The sequence below is a fragment of the Diceros bicornis genome, chromosome 6, assembly GCF_020826845.1.
Source record: "Diceros bicornis minor isolate mBicDic1 chromosome 6, mDicBic1.mat.cur, whole genome shotgun sequence".
Classification (NCBI taxonomy): domain Eukaryota; kingdom Metazoa; phylum Chordata; class Mammalia; order Perissodactyla; family Rhinocerotidae; genus Diceros; species Diceros bicornis.
This window is the reverse complement of record NC_080745.1, coordinates 58,993,055-59,013,114: the sequence shown is the minus strand read 5'-3', so window position 1 is coordinate 59,013,114 and position 20,060 is coordinate 58,993,055. Positions and strand designations below refer to the sequence as shown.

Here is a 20,060-nt window from a genome sequence, read left to right as displayed (position 1 = left end):
TTACAATGAGTTAAAATGTGATCAGAATTGACTCTACTGAGGCACTAACATTATCTGATGGGGAAAGTTGACTTTGAAGTGTTTTGTTAGAAAGAACAAAATTAGAGTCACTCGACGCAAATGATAGATCTAAAAATGGTAGAAACTTAAACTCAACTTTCCAGGTCACGCAAGCCCTAAGCACACGACATAAACTTAGGTCTTTACTTCAGTTAGTTAGTGGATATCTGGTCCCAAATAAAGAATTTAATTTAGTTAAATAAGCACTATAGTTGTTACTTAACCCTTTTTCCTTCTTCCAACCTGCAGAGGTGAGTTTACCACGAAGCTCATGAAGCTAAGCTTCGGAGCCTTTTTCAAGGCTCTGCAGTGTATTCATGTGGTCAAATCTAATTTTGGGTTTGTGTTCTGTATTTTTTTATGATGGCCCCAAAATTATAGCATCGGATCCCACTAAACCTGAGTCCACCTCTGCTAGCATTCAAACATTTTTCTCTTGTTTTGACAGTTGTTTTTCTACAATGTCCACATAACGCCTTCTGAATTGATGGACGAGATCATCAGCATTCGGGTAAGGGGGGCCTGGAATAGGAAGGTAGTGCTCGCTAACTGCCAGATAAAGCCAATAATCTTTTCTCCACTCTTTTTTCTTCCAGGTTTATAATTCCCATTCTTTGCGGGCAGATTGTCTGATGGGAGAATTTAAGGTGGGTGTCAACAGTCAGTTTCATTCAACTTACATCAAAGATGGACACTGTCATAATGAGGAATCAGGTTCCTGGCCAGGTCTCAGGATGCCCATTTTAGTCACATCTTAAGATTGTGTGTAAGGGATTGATGCCATGATCCTTGCTGAGGGCTGGAGCACGAGCAGGGCATGAATGCCCCAGGGGCCAGAAACCAGCTGAGTGTCCTTTGGCCTGGGTCTAGTTGACTTCCAACGTACAACTCTTAGTGCCCAAAAGCAAAATGCCCAGAAGCTGCCACATCAGGGCCCTTCCTAGCATTCCAGCGGCGGATGGAAGCCAGTGCACTGCTACAAAGAAAGGGATGCCTGACCATGGCAAGAAGCCCATCACCCCGCTCCACTTACCAGTGGCCCCAGATCTCCATCTACAAAGCCAATTATTGTAAATCTGCAGTATGAAAGGCAAGCCAAACCGGGGAAAAGAATCAGGGTGCTTTTCCAAGTAACTCTCATTGGAATTAAGGCCAAATACTTGGTTGGTACCTTCCCAGCAATTCTACATGGAATGGCCTGCCTCTCTAAGGAAGGAGCTCCCAGTTATTAGAAGTCCTAGAGGCTGATCTGGATCAGGCACACCTGTGTTTTTACCCTGTCTGCCACCTACTAGCCGCATGTCAACCTCTCTGATCCTCAGTTTCTTCATCTGTAAGATGGGGTCATTGTGAAAACTAAATGAGATAGAATATATAAAGCACCTAGCATAGCACCTGGCATATTGAAGTGCCCAATCAATGATGATATTAATATTAGCATTAACATTAGTTGGAGAAGGAGTATTGGATAGGAAGGTGGACCAAGTGACTTCCTGTAGAGTGACCAAGAGTCCAGGTTTGCCTAGGACTGAGGGGTTTCACAGAATGTGAGACTTTCTGTGCTAGCAGGAAAGTCCCAAGCAGACAGGGACACATTGGTCATCCTAACTCCATGGTCCCTTCCAGCTCTAAGACTAGCTCCTTCATTCAAAATGATGGGTTGAGGGTCTTCTCTGTGCCGTATATCAGGCAAGGCATTGGGAATACAGAGAGGGTAAGATGGAAATGTTGAGTCCCAAAGAAATTTAAGTCTAGTCAAAAGCATTATATTTAAATATAATAATGTTGGTTTCTTTGAAGTAACAAACTGATTTTAAAATCTATTTAAACTCCTTTAATTATTTTTTCTCAGATTGATGTTGGATTCGTTTATGATGAACCTGGTAAGTAGTGTTCTCCCCATGAACTGGAAGATTCTGGGAATAAAGAAAATGTAGAGGATCAAGAAATCAAAACAAAATTATTTTTCTTGATTGAGTAAGGGGAACGATACTTAGCAGGAATGAATAATAGTAACCTAGCATATCTTTTTTTTTTTTACTTAACGGTAATTATCCTAATATTCACAAATAGGTAATTTCTCTGCTTCGTGAGGATATTTTGATCTCATCAAAACCAAATTATAAAACCAGTTAGTAAAGCTTAGAGAGTCTTGTTTGAATCACACCAGGGCAGCGTGAGGAAGGGGTGTTAGTGCAAAGGGAGGACATTAATATAGAGACTCATCTGGGAAATTTGGCGTGTCATGATGACACTTTGGAGGAAATGTTTGTTTACCTTGCAGCAGATGGAATCACATACCTGTTAGTTTCTCTTTAGCGTGTCCTGTTTTTTCACTCCTTTTTTATTTTAGGTCACGCTGTCATGAGAAAATGGCTTCTTCTCAATGACCCCGAAGATGCCAGCTCGGGTGCTAAAGGTTACATGAAAGTCAGCATGTTCGTCCTGGGAACCGGAGATGAGCCTCCTGTAAGCCCCTACATTTTCTGCCGTTTACATTTTTTCACTAAAAAAGAGGACCAAGAGTAAAGCAAGTGGACACCAGCAGCTGTGAAATGGAACACAGCTTCCAGTCAATAACCCCAACCCTCCAGTTCTACCTGTTTTTCAGACGCTGTTCTTTTCTTCATGATAGAATTATTATTCTAGCTCGCTTAGATTCCTTTCTGATGTCTACGAGTGAGGTTTTCATTCAGTAAAGCTATGTGTGTTTTTAAGACTTCCTTGTATCATTTTATCTACAGAACATGGCTCGCTTGCAGAATCAGGCATTGCTCCCTCAAGGGACAGTTGTCATTCTAGGAAACTGGGTAGCAAATCTGGGAATAGTAAGTGGTCAGAGAGAAATTGAGAGAACTCCGGGAACTCTCTCCTTACTAATTAGTGCTCATAAAATTACAAAAGGACACATTATTTTCTTGTGGTGTATTGATTGAAGAAACATATGAGCATTGATTTTGTGGAGTAGCTTTGTTGAAACACAGGAAATCCTAATGGAAATGGTTCCAATTGGTTTCATTTTACAAGCATCAGTTTGGCCTCTTACAAGAACTGCTTTTCTGTGTGTGTAATTTGCTATCATGTGTCCCCAATAGCCTGAGGAACAAAATCATGATAATGACAGTGATGACGTGGAGAGTAATTTGTTACTCCCTGCTGGCATTGCCCTCCGGTGGGTGACCTTCTTGCTGAAAATCTACCGAGCAGAGGATATCCCCCAGAGTACGTATTAATTTAATCCTGCCCTGGGATTATCAGTTATCTGCATGATTAGTTGTATTAAAATCATACTCTATGTAGGGATTGGTGTTCCTTATCATATGCTTTTTTTTTCTTAAAGGCCTTCAAGAACTGATTTTCATTTGTTCTGGCCCCATTGAAAGCTGCCTGAGCTGGTTCATGGGGTAGCCAGTTGGTCACTGATCCATGTTCCTTGTTGAGCCTTGGTCCATTCTTCTGCTCCCTTCTTTCGTCAGTGTTTCATATCTTCTCCTTACTCTAGAGAACACTAAAGAGAGGTCAGCAGTCGGCACTTCCAACTCCTTTCATCCCAAGTGAAAATATGAAATTTTATTAACAAACAAATGTGTTTGCTATTGGGTTATTAAAAATGACTGAGCAAAAGGTGGTTAAGTGCCAGTAACTAGAAGTCTGTCACTATTGTCTTATGAGTTATGTGTATTAAGAGATGGATGCATTTAAGAGAATCACAGTCATTCTATTCACAGAGACTAGTCCAATTAGTCCTCTGTCATTGCTGAGGACCTGGCATCCTATCTGCCTGGCCTGTCTGCTTCCTGCTGGGACATAGGACCCCTCTCCAAGCCCCTAGGAGGCAGCACCCACCGCTCAGGCCATGAATCTCTTCAGGATTTGCTACTTCTCCTGAGAACTTCCCTCCCTTTTTAAACACCCTATACTGCCTCCCCATACCATCTTTCCCTCAGAAATATCTTAAATGAAGTAAACAAATTAAACCTCATGTCGTACTTCCTATGCTGACCTGTTTAATTGATCTCTGTTCACCTTTGAGTTTGTTAAAACAGAGAGATCTGCTGTTTGTAGTTGATTAAATGTGTTATTTATGATTATGCCAAATTTCCTTGAATTTCTCTCAAAAAGTCAGACTAGGCCTATGTCATTTTGATCTAAAGCACCTTTTCCAAATTGAAACCAGGCCTGAGTTTGAGAATTGTCTCTTACCCTATGTGGATGGACTTTCTTAATTCTGATGTTTTCCTCAATAAATGATTGATGCTCAACATCATAATTTATCAGTTTATTTTTCAAGACGCTCTTGTTGATTTTAAAACTTTGTGGGGAAAAAACATTTTCTTTCTCTCAACTAAAACAAAAAGGATTTCTGCAATACAATGCTACTAGTGCTTGCCACTTTTGAGAACAATTCTCGTTGCACCTGTGTTCATGTATAGGAGAACATTTTTAATTTTGCAGAGTGGTTTCTATTCTTTTAAGAGAATCAAATTTAATTTCTGCTGTGCAATATGTTACTTTCCAGTGGATGACGCGTTCTCACAGACCGTAAAGGAAATATTTGGAGGCAATGCAGATAAGAAAAACCTAGTGGATCCTTTTGTAGAAGTTTCCTTTGCTGGAAAAAAGGTTTGTATGTAATCTAAATGCAAATACCTCTAGAAATAAATATTTAAACCACTGTGCCTTCCTTGGAGTGAATTCTTGCTTATCCTTTGTTAAAGTAGCCGTCTGACGAGCTGGGCACTCTGCAGGAACACAGCTTATCTGAGTCTGAATATGCCAGACTTCTCCACAGGTTTATTTTGGACTGGAAAGTATGCAGGACTCCAATTAGAAAATTCAACCTTTTGAAAGATTAGGATAGTGAAAGCTACCACTGAATTATTTGTATTATTTCCCAGATCCAAGCATTTTCTTAATCTTAGGCAAGCTCCCTTGTTGTTAGTGCCGTTGAGTCAATCCCGACTCCTAGTAACTCTGTGTACAGTAGAGCAGAACCCTGCCTGGTCTTTGTGCACCATCCTCTTCTGGTGCTCTATCAGACAATGCTTCGCTGCTATTCAGAGGGCTTTCATCGCCATTTTTTTTGGAAGTGGGTGGCCAGGTCCTTCTTCCTAGTCTGTCTTAGTCTGGAAGCTCTGCTGAAGCCTGCCCATCATCAGTGACCCGCTGGTATTTGAAATACTAGTAGCATAGCCTTCAGCATCACAGCAACACACAGCCACCACAGTATGACAACCAACAGATGGTGTGGTTTCCTGATAAGGAAACGAACCCTGGGCCGCGGTGGTGAAAGGGAATCTTAACCACTAGACCACCAGGACTGGCTAGGCAAGCTCCCTAGCCAGCAACAATAATCCCCGGTAAATGTCATAGCGTATAGCTCCCCGATGCCCAGCTGCCCACTCCTGTCATGTGTCTCACCTCCTACGCCCCAACGAGCTGCTGAAACTGGAGAGTCAGGTAGGGGAACCCTATCCCAGTCTTCTGGGAAAAGCTAGGGGACTCATAGTGTAGGAACTTCTGTAACCACCACTTTTTACCTACAGAGATAGTCAAAGATTGGAGAGTGGGTTTCCACAGCAGAATAACAATGCACTGTGGACAATTGTAGGCATGAAGAACTAGTATCTTCTAGGTAGTTGAACCATTTATTTATGAAAGAGAGATTTGGCAAACGACACACATGGACTGGCTGTTATTTCCTAGGAGAGTTAATGGGAAGTGGTAGAAAAACCCTCAGTTCTGGAGCGAGATGAGGCCTGATTTAAATTCAGACTTCACCCCCCTCTCTAGGAGTTAAGGCAAATTCCTTAACCTCTGAGTCTCAATTTCCTGAACTATGAATGGGGATAATAATAACCCCATAGGATTGTTGAAAGGGTTAATTAATTCGAGAAGTAATTATTGTGAGCCTACTAAATATCAGATACTGTCCCATGTGTTGAGGATATAGAAGTGAGCAAGGCAGTCATTGCTCTCAGCGAGCTTACTTTGTAATAGAAGACAACAATAAACAAGCAAATGAGTCACTGAATAATCCCAGATAGTGTTAAGTACTACCCGAAAATAAAGCAGGGAACCAGAAGTGATTGGTGCAGGGGAGATGGAGGAGTGTTTAGTTAGGTTATCATGTGGGGCATCTTTGGGGAAGTGACATTTGGGCAGAGGCCTGGATGATGCAGAGATCTGGGGGGCAGGGGCTTCCAGGCAGAGGGAAGAGCAGATGTAAAGGCTTCAAGGAGGAGAGACATTTGCAGCACAAGAATGCCCATGAGGCTGGCGTGGAGCGAGCAAGGGGGAAAACTAAGAGATAAGATCAGAGAGATGCATGCAGGGGGGCAGGTAAGGCTTTATCAGGCCGAGTAGGGATCTGGACTTTATTCTAGTGTACTTGGGGAGCTCATTGAGGATGCTGTCAGGGGAGTGACGTGAAAGTAAGGAGGCAAGAGAGGACATGGGGATCCAGATAAGAGCCAACTGCAGGCATCTGGGGCAGATCAGGATCTACATGAAGATAGGGGTGTCAGGATTTACTAATGAATTGGAGGAGGCGTGTGAGGGGGAGAGAGATGTTGTGGCTGACTTTATTCTAAGCCTGAGCAACCTGGTGAATGATGATGGAAAGCCTGGAACAGGAGCCAGTTTGGGGAGCAGGGAGAGGGGCTGGTGGCCAGGATCAAGAGATCTGTTTGGACATGTTAGTGAGGAGATGCTTATTAGACAGTATGTAATAAGTGTTCAATAAACATTAACTCTTGCGTCATTACACAACACAGTGTTAGAAATCTGGTAATTGGAAACTAACTTTCAGTGCATAGAAGAAGCAAATATCAGTATTAAACCCGTGTCATATTTTACCAAATCATTATCAAGAAAAATAAACTTTAACCAGATCACTAAGTTTATAAGTAAACTGCTAGAGTCATAATTCAGTATGCATATTTTGTAAACTTTTAGAAATTAGAAACTTGAATATCTACTATTTTGCTTTGATGATTTTACAGGTTTGCACAAATATAATTGAGAAAAATGCAAACCCTGAGTGGAATCAAATTGTTAATCTTCAGATCAAGGTATGACTTACTTTTTTTTCAGATAAAGTAAGAATACTTACTTTAATTGTTACTGAATAAGTTGAGAAATAACTTTTTTTTTGTTTCTTTTTAACAGTTTCCTTCAGTGTGTGAAAAAATAAAACTAACAGTATATGACTGGTGAGTTAAGAAATGGTCTTGTGTCTAATTCAAAATTATAGAATTAAACATTGGGATTTGAGGAACATTACTCTAGATGGTATAACTCTTACTTTTCGGTATATTTGCTTATTTCCAGAGGGAAGGGATAAACTGCTCCTGGAATTGAGTGTTTTCTTTGAAAATAATAGTGTTGTTGCAGAAAAGCCTTGGATATCTTGGTTCAACTGCTCATAAACAAAAGAAGGGAAAATGATCTGAAAATGCCCCAAGATAAGAAATCAAGGCTTTTAATACCATTAAGCTGTCCAAAATAGACTTCAGAAATGGAGTAAACAATTTCTGGGGGAGAATCACCAAAACATTCTGAGAGCTATTCTCTGTTATTGTTAGAAAGGAAAACGGACAGAGCTACCTATCTGATTGAAGGCAAAGAAAATTCATTGAAAGGTTCTCATGGAATTTTTACTAGACCAATCTCCTAGCAATAATTGACCATAATGAGCCCATTCTTGGGTATGTTCCAGTTGGATGGAGCATTCAATTGACAGCGCTTAGCTCCCTGAGAATGGAAATGGCATATTATTATCATCATCATTGTCATCATCATCACCATCACTGTTTATTATGGTGTTAGATACTGTTTCTTGAGCACTACTGAGTGCCAGGTGCTATGCCTCATACCTTACCTACATTATTCCATTTAGTCTTTAGAGAAACCCTATAGAACAGAGGCTATTATTAGTTCGTTTTACAGATGAAGACACTGATGCTTTATAGATGAAGACACAACCTGCCTACAGTCGCTCAGATAGTTAGAGACCCACTTGGACCCCCACCTTTTTTGGCCATAGTTTTTCCTTTGACCAAATGTATTTGACATTCACGTTAGTACCCTCTTGGAACTATGGCAACAGGGCACTTTGGGAGGAGGGGAGTAGGCTTCATTTTGTTTAATGATCACATTACAGTTAATTGAGGGCCATGAAGTGGTCTGAAGACAAAATGCCCCTTTGAATGAGAGTGAGCTAGTTTTAAGGCACTTGGGCCCCTAAGGCGACATTCTGAAGGTGCTCCAGGAGCCTCAGGATCCCTCAGGTGTGTGAGTTTGAACCCTACATAGCTCAGGTGACCACTCTAGCCTACAGACTCTGCAGTGGGCTGGTTGCTGATTGAGCCATCTCATAGTTGCCTGTGGTCACTACGAATGTGGGGTTTTTTTCTGACCTATTCTTCCTTCTCCAAAGTAATAGTTTGGATTAGAATGCACAAAGAGAACCTATTTAAATGGGGAATCCTTGGATCCAGATCTTAGGTTACATACTCTGTAGGGTATCTGCACAACTGAGGGAAAGCTAAGGATTATTTAAATGTAGTCTAGACCCTTCTGGATGTACAGAGAAGATGCAAACCCCATTTATGTGCCTTAATACCCATAAATAATAATTTTTTCTCATGCAAACTGTGTTTAATTTGTCACTTTCTATAACCTAATATTATTATACTATATAATGCATAATATTATATATACTTTTTATAATATATAACATTACTATAGTAGATAATAATATTATACTATAGTATAATCTTCCCTCAAAAGACTGAACATTTCCTCCCTCCCACGGGGTCCTAAACTTCACAGTCAGTGTACCACTAGATGGAATAAAGAAGAGGAGGAATTAAACAGAGAGGATGTTATTAGTATAAAACTTATTTTTACACTACTCTTTCATAGGTTAGGCTCACAGACTCTCTAATATACCCCTGGAAAGATAAAGTTGTATATACTTGTAGTAGGCAAAATTGTTCCTACTACAGAGATAAGATTTAGGTTCCAGGCAAGCAACTGCAGTCAGAAAAATAGCGTCTATCACACAGTAGGTGTTCAATAAATATTTGAATTGAATTGAAAGGGAATTTTTCTCCCTGTGAAGGACCCTTAGATATAGCCCATTGTAGTTGTTAAACCATCGTAGTAATTAGTACGAGCATGATAAAATAAGATACGTGTACTTATTCTATGTAATGTGATTACATCACACTCATCATGCAATGTGCCTGTAATTGATGCATTCATTTTATGACAGTGGTATTGAGTGTGGCCAGAGACAGATTCCTTGACCTCTGTAAAAATCTTAGTTTCCATAGCTGAAATGAGTTGTCTGACTAGATCTATGTTTCTCAAAGGGTGGTTGGAGGACCACTTGCATCAGAATCAATTGGGTTATATACTTGTTATAAATGTAGACTCTTGTTCTCCACTCCTGCTTTTATTGAATCAAAAGCTTAGATGGGAGATGAGAGTGGGGGGTTTCCAAGTCATTTTTAAAGTAGGGTAAAGCTCGAGGCCCACAGGATTTCTGAGGTCTAGGGTCTTTTCCAACTCTATCTTATTATTATTGAAATGAAAATATATCCTCATAGGTGGAGGCCTTAACCTGTTCTTTTACACAGGGACCGTCTTACCAAAAATGATGTAGTTGGAACAACATATCTATACCTCTCTAAAATTGCTGCCTCTGGTGGGGAAGTGGAAGGTAAGTTACACAACAGAGCTGGAATAAGATGATGCAGAACTTCTGGAGAAGAAATGAACTGGGGTAGCCATCTGTCAATGGACTTGATTTCTTAAAAGCCAAATGTGATGAGCCTAGTGAACCATTTCAGTGATGTTTTGGTTATGACCAGCAAAACAATTAATTAATAATTAATAATCAAAGCAACTAACAGTTTGAAGACTTTAGCTTTCTTACTCCCATCCAAAAACTCTTTTCCAGTAGCTGTTTTATAAATTTTTGAGTGTCAATACAGAGTGCTAGCACTTTATTTCTTAGAGTGGCATTGACCCAAGTCCACCCAAATATAAAATAATGTTCCCTTCTCAACTGACTTCTTTGGCAAGAACAAGGAGGTCAGATGGCAATGAGCCGTGTAGTCTCTGCTCCCTAAGGTAATGTATATTTTGTTTTCATGCTTTTCATGCTAAGAAGCATTGATAATCAATACACTTTTCTTTTTGTTGTATTCCATTCTGAGAACTAATTGCCTATACCTGACATTGTGGTTCTGTGCATATGACACAAGTTATAATAGGGAATAAAGCAGAAAATTTTAGAGGGTAAGAGAAAAAATTTAATGTTAACACATTAATAATATCAGCAGCTTATTTTTTGTTACCAAAATAAAAATAACAAAAATTCTTATCATTGCCAATAGATTAAACATATTGAGTAAACTGAGAGAATGTGAGACAAAATTTTGTCTTGGGAATATTAAGGTTCCTCTCATCTTCATCTTGTTTAAGAGAGGACTTCATGGGTTTTCAAAAAATATATTGTTAATCCAAGCAGTAGAAAGCATGAATAAGAACCTGAAGATAATAAAGATATGGTGAAGAAGATATAGTTTCCCTCTCTCAAGAAAAGAAAGAAAGGCAATTAGAAATTCTAGGAAAAACAAAGAGCTGAGTAAAGAAGATATAGTTCAAATATAAAGTCACGTGTGGCGTTATTTTAAGCAAAAGGTAGAAGGTAAGAAAGAGATTGCATCTGAACATTCTCTGCTGAGTGGCATAGGGGACCATGCTTGCTACCAGAACTGTAACAAAGGAGATGTAATTACAACTTTCCTTTTCTCTGCAGAGAACAATATTTATATGGTTGTTATAATGTGAGTGCTATTAATGTTTCTTAATTTTTTATTAAACCTGTAGTTAAAGCTCTAAACAGAATGTAAATGTCATTGCCCATTACAATATAAAAGTAAAAGTGCAGAAGATAGAGGTTAGAAGTGAAAGGAGGAAGGGGTGTCGGGGGAAGGGTAGGCTACTAACTAGCCTCTTTTTATCAAGTGAGGAATCCAGCTATAAAGACTAGATTAAATCATTGGTTAAGAGTAACCAATAGAGTAATTAAAAATCATGCTATAGGGGCCGGTGCGGTGACGCAAGCGTTTAAGTGCGCGTGCCCCACTGCGGTGGCCCGGGGTTCACCGGTTCAGATCCCAGGCGCGCACCGGCACACTGCTTGGCAAGCCATGCTGTGGTGGTGTCCCATACAAAGTGGAGGAAGATGGGCACGGATGTTAGCCCAGGGCCAGTCTTCCTCAGCAAAAAAAAAAGAGGAGGATTGGCAGATGTTAGCACAGGGCTGATCTCCTCACAAAAAAAAAAAAAAATCATGCTATAACTGTATAGAGGGAAGGGTAAAAATTACTTAAATTCATATCATTAGCTGGAAGGCATTAAGTAATTACCTAAAGATAATTATTAAAAAAATATTGGAATAAGCATTTTTCTTAGTGATATGGTGGTAACATCCAGAAGAACTAAAAATAGAAATGGTTACAAGCAGTTTCGGCCCCTGTCTATGAGGCCTTCTCTCATTACAGGCCCTGCAGACAGTCTGTCACAGGATCTCAAAATAACAATGAGCAGCAGGCATCCCCAAAAGAAATAGATAATGTACCATAAACTATAGGGTTTTGCTTACACAACCTTAGACTAAATTAACTTGGATTTTCTGGCCTTGGTCCCAACTAAGTCAGACATAGGACAAGTAATCGTTTTATTAACAACATGAACTGTTAGTCACTTCACCAGGCCTCCTTTGACTGTGAGAAGCTAGTTCTCGGATGCTTTGCTGCTTTGGAGCTGGTGAGAGGTTGTATTATTTCATGTGTGGCGATTCTGCCAGTGGTCACAAAGTTTTGAGCCATTTTGCATTTAACCGGCGACATTTGTATAAATCACAAAAGGGTCATGTGATTTGGGTCTTAATTTGGGATTTTTCTGGTGTTGCTAAACCGCTTACCTAGCATTGGATTTGATTAACTTTTTCAGTGTCTCTTTTTCTCTTGTTTAACCAATCGTATTTTTACTATATAGACTTCTCATCCTCAGGATCTGGGGCTGCATCATACACAGGTTTATGCTTTGTAATTTTGCTATCTTCTAGATTCTTCTGATTACTATTCTTTAATTAAGATTTTATCAATTGATTGCCTTTAGAACATTTCTTTTTTTTTGGCATTTTGCTCTCTTAAAAACAGTTTTGCTAGAGTATTAATTTTGTGTTAGTGCTGTATGGTTGTCCTGCGTGGCTAAGCTTAAAACAAATGTGCTAACCAGGCTTTGCTACATGCCTCATGTTTCCACCTAGGAGCATACCATCCCATTTGGCTTCATTGTAAATAATTGTCTATGAGATATAACGTTTTTTTGTTATTATTGATGTCCAATAAGTAGAGATATGGGGCACAAAATCAATTGCTTGAAATGTATGAAATAACTTTCCCCCACTTTCGACGTGGATCTCTGAGTTCGAAGATATGGAATGTTTTCCACTTGTACCTTGAGGGTCTTCATCTTCTAAACATGAGGGATCCTAACATGTCCTTTGGTTTGCACAGCACTCGCCATTCTTTGCAAGTTTGCTCAATGCTCTCACACTTGACCATCACAACTCTCCCAGGGCAGATGTTGTTATTCCCCTAATAGATGAGGACTCTGAGGTGTAGAGAGGTTTGTCATCTATCGAATAAGCTGATAATCCCTGTCACGCCAATCACCTAGGGCTGTAGTGAGAGGGAAAAGAGATATTGCACATGAGAAAGCTCTGCAAACTGAAGCTTTGTGCACATATAAGGTGTGATCGTCTGCCTTTATGTAATTGAACAATGCCCCATTCCTATTTGTTTTCAAAAATCAATCTCATTATCTTATAATCAAACTTTCTGTGAATATTAAATAGTCCTTAGGTTTGTAATGAACTTGGGCAGATTTGGTAACACTTTATTCTTTATTCATTTGTTCAACCAATCAACAAATATTTATATGGTAGTACTCCATCATAGAATCATACCAGGTGTTTAGGGAATCAAAATAAAACGTGCTTGAATCCTGCTCCCCACCACTCCTGAGAAAAATTTATAGTGTAGTCACAGAGATAAGCAGCTATTTAAGGTTCAAAAATTAAAATATAAAGTGATAATTTATATGGAAGTCTAAAGGAGCTTCAAAGAGGTGAAGGAGGTTTGGAAAGTATTGTTTGAAAAGTGTGTTGTAGCTAGCCCACAGGAAAATCTTGATGGCCAGGCTAAAGAATTTTTGTTTCATTTTGTATAGACTTTTGAGGAAGGACACTTCCTTTTGAGAAAGTTTGATGTGACAATTGTGCAAAAAATGGTTTAGGAAAGTCCGGAGGCAGGAAGAGAGTTAGCTTGTGAAAGAATAGGCTTTCCCAGGAGACCGTGCTGAGACGTGAGCACACAGAAGGAAGGTTCTCCATGTTCATGCATAACCAAACAAGTCAAAGGGCTTAAAATACTGGAAAAGAGATTTGGTTGGACAAAAAGAATTAAGCTCTTGATATCAGGGTGATATGCAGGAGAACATTATCGACAATTTGTGTCTCCATCCTTGGAAACCTTTAATGAAAAGCAAATATTCACGACAAACCACACAAAAAGTCACCCATGGGAACTGGGTGGAGGTGAGGTGGAACTAGACCAGAGAAATGGATGGTGTAGTGGAAGGTGCCCTTGTTTGAACCATGAGACTCAAGATCTGGGCCTAAGTCTGTCATCTTAGTGCAAGAGTTATAGTGTCCATTCTTACTTGAACATTCTGTGATTCAACTTCTAGAAATGACTTCCTTCTCTCGCTATGGATCTCTGCTTTAATCCTCTATTCCCACCCAACACCCCCTCCCCCACAACAAAATATTCGACCACAAGAAGTCTAAACCCTGCTCTTTCATGATCAATTAGTCAACTTTGCCATGTTCCATATGGCAGAGTAGATGAAGCCAAACCAATTTATATGTTCAGATACAGGTCATTCATTTCATCCTGCTCATTTGGTAACATGGTAACATAATTCAGAGAAATCTCTGTTGGAAAAACTGTTGGTCCCTATTTGGGTTTCACAAGAGATTTCCAAGCAGGTGGGAAATGTGGCACCCCAGGGTTTTACCAAGTCTCGCCCTTAGGCTGTCAGTTTTTACTTTCCTGCATTTTAATTTAAATGTTCCTTTTTTCTTCTCTCTTCACTGAGATTGAAGTTAAGCTGATTTCTGCCAGTGTGCATGGTTCCTACCTCTCCTCAAAAGTGCTCAAGCCCATTTACACATGCAGGAGAGCCTCAAATAATGAGAAGAATTGCAAAACACATGTCTATACAGTTTGGTCAACATTTTATTAATGGGCATTCTGCTCACCTGCTACTCCACATTTCTCTCTCTCCCTTAGTTTTAAGTGTAAGAGTTGGAAAGGGCCATAGAGGTGATCCGGTCAACCTCTCATCCATAGCAGGAATTATCTTGATGACATTCTGAAAGACAGGCTGAAGTCTTGGCCTCAACATTTCCTCTGTCCCTAATGTAATCTGTCTCATTGTTTGACATCTCTAATTCATAAAAAGATCTTCCTTACACTGAGTGAACTATTGGCCTCCTTGTAGCTCGTAGCAGTTGTCCTTACTCTGCTTTTAGAGACAAATTCATCCCTCTTCCCTGTGGGAGCCATTCAAGTGGTTAGGGGCAGCTCTTACATTTCCCCATCTTCACCCACCATCTCTCTTTGGCTCCACTATTTCCTTAGAATGCCCTCAGTGTCCTTCATTGGAGAGTAGTCCTGCTGAGACCAGGTAGCAGAAATACAGAGCATATTGGATGCTCTTCAGAGGTAGAATGTCATGAATGGGGACTTCATGTTGCTTATGAATATGATACAATCTTATAACCACATGCAAGCAGTTCAGTGTTACATATAAAAATTTTAAATGTCTGGCGTTTTTAACAGCATCTGCTAGATTTGTACTGACTACTTGAGACTAAATTACATTTTTGGGGAATAAATAAAGTTAATCTGATATACATCATTTAAATGACTTCCCCCAAAAATATAATTTTTTGCCCATGACATGTTTAATACAATGCCAATTATAAACTTGCAAAAAATGTGAAGATCAACTTGAAAGTCTTATTATTCTTCTATTATTCAATTCTTATAATTGAATAGCATTATCTTTTTGTAATAACATGTTTGCCTGAAATACTCCAAAAATGTTTTTTACTTAATGTTTTATAGCAATAAGAAAAGGGAAATATGGCAAGTCTCACAAGGGCTTATAATTTGCACTAATACAACTAACTCAAAAAATGGAGGAAAATAGTCTCACCCAGCTAACTAATAACTAATATTTATTTCAATAGATTGAGTGTTAAAAGCCTAAAATCTAATGATGACGTTACCTCTCAGCAAATACAGGAGAAACAGAGGTGGGCTTTGTTCCAACCTTTGGACCTTGTTATCTGAACCTTTATGGAAGCCCCAGAGAGTACACAGGATTCCCAGACCCCTACGATGAGCTAAACGCTGGAAAGGTTAGTTTCTCAATTAAGGTTTGTTATCAATGAGCACTGGTTAATGTGATTTCTTCTTATTATAGTTATAATTAAGTCTTATATTTAGAGGATCCCCCTATACCCCCCACAACCAGACCCACCATATGACTGATCAAGTGTTGAAGGATAGAAGTCGCAAGCTCCTCAAGCCTTGGAATACAAGACTAGGAACGGATCCTGGTCATCTACGTTGGTGATAGCAAATACATAGCATGGCCATTCCCCCACTCCTACACTTCGGGCACATATCAGTAATCAATGCTGGCTCTCCTTCCTAACAAGCAAATGTGCTGCCTCAGAATTCTATTCAATGCCATTTTCTAGGGATTTACCAAATGATTTGAGGTGACATGCCTGATGAACTCTTTGTTATCCTTGATCTTGACCAAACTCTTCATTTTATAGGTGAGGACATGGAGGCCCACAGATGGGAAGTGCTCTTCCCACCATATTAGAAGCCAAAGTAATGTCTTTTAGTTAGCTCCCAGAACCCACAAAAAGGACTGAGGTGGAGAGAAAGCCTGTGGAGGGGGAGGACAAAGGACTGGCTGTGGAGGTGGAAGCCTTCTCTTCCTCTCCAGAAGATTCTATTGCCAACACTGCTGGGGATGGTGGGAGGAGTATCCGCTATTCATCTTCATGCTCAGCCACACCCAGAACATCTTCCTCCTTTGCTTCCTGGCTACTCTGAGACTTGCCCTGGTTGCCAACATGGCAGCCTCCCTATTCTGAGAAGAGGAAAAAAGGAGCCAAGTTAATGTAGATAAATGCAGAGCTGCTCTGTTGAAGTAGGGTGAAGGAGACTTCTAGCCCCTTCCACTCCCATCCCAGTCTCTGGGGATCCCTTCTGGATACAGAGCATGGCTTGAAAGCCTTTGACCTCAGTCATGGCTAGCATCCCTTTAAGCCCTGGCTCCCCTGGCTCTCTTTGGGATCTTTCCTTAAGTCATTGGCTCTTCCTTCAAATACCAAAGACCTGAATCCAGATGAGAGAGTTACTGACTGATTCATTTTGGAGGTTAGGGCCATGGGAAGGAGAAACTTTTAGTTGTAGCTGGATTAGCCTGACTAGAGAGACAGGGTTCTTTTTGCTGTATTTTATGCCTAGAGGAATAATCCTGTGTTGTTGCCTTTCAGGGGGAAGGAGTTGCCTACAGAGGCAGAATCTTGGTTGAATTAAGCACTTTTCTTGAAAAGACACCACCAGATAAAAAGCTTGAGCCCATTTCAAATGATGACCTGCTGGTTGTTGAGGTAAATATTGGAGTGTGGATAATGCTCGGGATGGAAAGGAGTGTTTTAGAGGATTGGTGGTGGGATGGCTAGTGCTGACCTGCCTGAGCAAGCGGGCCTGGAGGGGACATCCAGGGACTAAGGGGTCAGTTGTGGTGGAGTTGATGAGAGACCTGAGTCCTAGCAGGTGCCCTTCAATGCCCTCTTGATCTTTCTACAACAGCTCTATGAGGGTGATGAGACTTGCTTCATCTTTTGAGATGTTAATACCCTGCTGAAAACTGGCAAGATCGCTGATACTCCCAAAGTGAATGGTCTGTTTGCTAAGTGGGATTGGACGGTCATGGGGAGGTGGCCACAAGAGCCATTCCAAATGGAGTAGGTGCCACCACTAATCTTCCCCATTTTCAGAAGTAGCTGGTTTATCTCAGGCTTCCCAGCGTGTGAGGGTGTGCTTACATTAATGCCCACATTACAACAGCTCTGAGCCCCTGCTCCTCCTTGAGGACAGGAAGTCTTCCAAGTTCACCTCCCCAACTATTTCTGAGAATCCCAGGTTGTTCCGGAAATCTGAATTGTTTGCAAGAGCAACCAGCTCACTGATGCCCCTCTGCCCAGGGCCACTCTAGCTGGGTTCCATATTCCCCTCCCCCCAGCAGGCTTCCTCAGGCTGCTGCCCTCCTTTTACCCTCCATTCCAAGCACAGGGTAGGCTCTTCTCTTATTTCCCCACATTACATCAGAAACCAAACAGCAGCTTTCAAAAAGCTTTTACTTCCAGTTCTTGGCCAAGAGTTGGGAAACACAGTGAAACGGGTCACTTGAAGTGGCTGCTAAATGTGGCCGTTCTCAGAGCCCACAGGCGCAGACCAGCTTTCCGGGTCACTTACAGTTGGCCTTCCTGTCCCCTTCCAGCCTGCCTCCTTGTGGCAGAACTCTACTCTCCATCTGCCCCAACCTTCAGTACCGTCCTGTACACATCCTCACCTCAGAGTCCACGTCCAACTGCCACGAGTTCCCAGCTGAACAAGGGCTTTCTCCTTCCTTCTAGTAGTCTCATGTATGCCTGTCATAGGATCTGCCCCTTTCAAAATGATTGACAAGGAGAATATCCACTCCCTTTAGAGGAAACTTTCCCTTCTCCCCCAGAGCGTTGTGGGCTTTCTCATTGACTCCCAAGAAGATGATTAATTGTATTAGGAGGTTAGAGTCCAAAGTAGCATATTCTGGATTCTTCAGTCTTGGCATATTTGGAACATCAGCAGTCCAGTTCTTCTTAAGCTGCACAGGTTTCAATCTAGTTCCTTTATCTTCCTCTGTAAGAAGAGAAAATCAGGTTGCACCTTCTTTCTTATTCTATCTCTACCCCTGAACCTCAGGAAAGAACACTTACATCACCACAAGAGCAAGCCACAGGGCATCAGTCCAGCTTCATACAGGCAAAAGAAAATTTCTCCCCCTAAATTAGTAATGATTATAACGTAGCCCTGGCTAAAACATACACTTAACCATTTATGTTACCAAATAGAACAGTTGAATTCAGTCTGTTTAAATTGTGAAAGAACGACGGTAGCTATTTGCTTTATAGTAAAGTTAAAGATCTAGCTAAGGAATTTTCCTAAAACAGGCAATGGTCTGCCTCAAATGTGAATTCACATCTCTACCTCTACAATCAGAAATTGCTTACAGTTTTTAAGTTTTAGTTTTTCCAGTTTTTATATATTAATGTATCCAATAAAAAAATCAGATATTTTTGCATAGTCAACCTCTTACACAAGTGGATATAAAGGCCAGGTTATTATAACTCCTCATTGCGAGATAATTGTTCAAGAAATTATCAAGTCACTCTCCATTACCCTACTGCTCATCTCCCCACCCCCACTCATATACAGACACGCAGATAACACCATTTTGCCACTTACACCATAATACCAATGGTGCCATAATGCCATTCTTGGATTTAACATTAATGGTTTTCACTATTCTTGAGTTATCGCAAAGCTTCTTGATGTGTAGTAAGGAGTGATTTTGCTGAGGTGACAATTTGAATCAGATGTGCAGAGAGGCAGGTGTGTGAATACTGGTGAGTGCACCTAGCCAACCACCAGGTCTTCATGTCAGTGAGAATGAGGCTCTGTGGTTCTCTATTCCTGACACTGGCGCACCAACTCTCAATTAGGGTCTAAAGGAGTCCACCAATGTTTTCAGTTACTTTGTTACATTTCTTGGGGGAAATGATAGAATATTGTGATTTTTTTGAATTTGGGGATTTGCTAGGATCTCAGGAACATATTCCTTGCAAATGGTGAGTCTGACATAGTATAGTAGTTAAAAGGGACAATTGAAGACTTCAAGTGCTGGATTTATCCTGACTTTTCAAATCTTACTCCTGCAAAATAGGTCATAAATCAAGAAGAATCTCTCTATGCAGATTCCGTGGGTTCATGCTGTGGGATCACACAGTGTAAACTCATTTTCTTTTGTTTTTCACTTAAAGAGACACAGAGCCGAAAGCAACAGGTTCCCCTAGTCAGTAAGGTCCTGGCCAGAGTCTTTCTATCCACCCCCCAACATTATCAACTCTGAAGTCCCAAAATCACAGTAGATCTTAAGGACAAATTAAGAAAAGAGAAAAAGAGGAGAGATGGGTGGAAAAATGGGGCAGCTTACCTGCTGTTTACTGCCAGGATCATGCAAGAGAATGGCTAGAAACCAGCCAAAGGCCTCCATGGAAACACATGGTGATGGCGTGGGTGGTTCTGGACTTGAGTAGTTACAGATCGGAGTTGGCTCTTGAAGATGTTGGTTGGAACTTGGGGTTAGGCAGAGATGCTGTCGTGGATTCTCAACCATTATGGTGCCTCTTTACTTTGTTCCATCACCAGAACACAATTGAAGTCCACGATCCTTCGCTCTGTTTTAAACACCTATAATGGGGTCGGCAGTGGGGGACAAATGGAAGCAAGGGGAAGAGGCCCAACAAAGTATAAAGAAAAAACCCTTTATTAACTAGAATGCAAAACTGAATTAGTTTTCTTTACTCCAAACGATTAAACACATACAGGCAAAGAAGAGTGTGTCATACATTTAGTAAAAATAAAAACAGGGAGCCAACAGTATATACTGCCCACAGTTTGTGTCAACAATGTAAAGAACGTCTTTTTATAAAC

The 20,060-nt window shown here is 40.5% G+C and overlaps 1 protein-coding gene across 4 annotated transcripts in view; it reads left to right on the top strand.

Annotated features, from left to right (window-relative positions):
* MYOF (myoferlin) overlaps positions 1-20,060 on the top strand; it is a 156,792-nt gene that overhangs the window by 60,762 nt on the left and 75,970 nt on the right. For 2 of the 4 annotated variants that reach the window (XM_058543550.1, XM_058543548.1), the window contains exons 8-19: positions 509-571; positions 657-707; positions 1,913-1,943; positions 2,414-2,529; positions 3,156-3,282; positions 4,580-4,683; positions 7,065-7,133; positions 7,231-7,274; positions 9,708-9,790; positions 12,139-12,177; positions 15,513-15,637; positions 16,796-16,912. In XM_058543550.1, the coding sequence (XP_058399533.1) occupies positions 509-571; positions 657-707; positions 1,913-1,943; positions 2,414-2,529; positions 3,156-3,282; positions 4,580-4,683; positions 7,065-7,133; positions 7,231-7,274; positions 9,708-9,790; positions 12,139-12,177; positions 15,513-15,637; positions 16,796-16,912 (969 nt within the window). The remainder of the gene's footprint in view (positions 1-508; positions 572-656; positions 708-1,912; positions 1,944-2,413; positions 2,530-3,155; positions 3,283-4,579; positions 4,684-7,064; positions 7,134-7,230; positions 7,275-9,707; positions 9,791-12,138; positions 12,178-15,512; positions 15,638-16,795; positions 16,913-20,060) is intronic. The other 2 variants (XM_058543549.1, XM_058543551.1) reach the window with 1 other exon arrangement.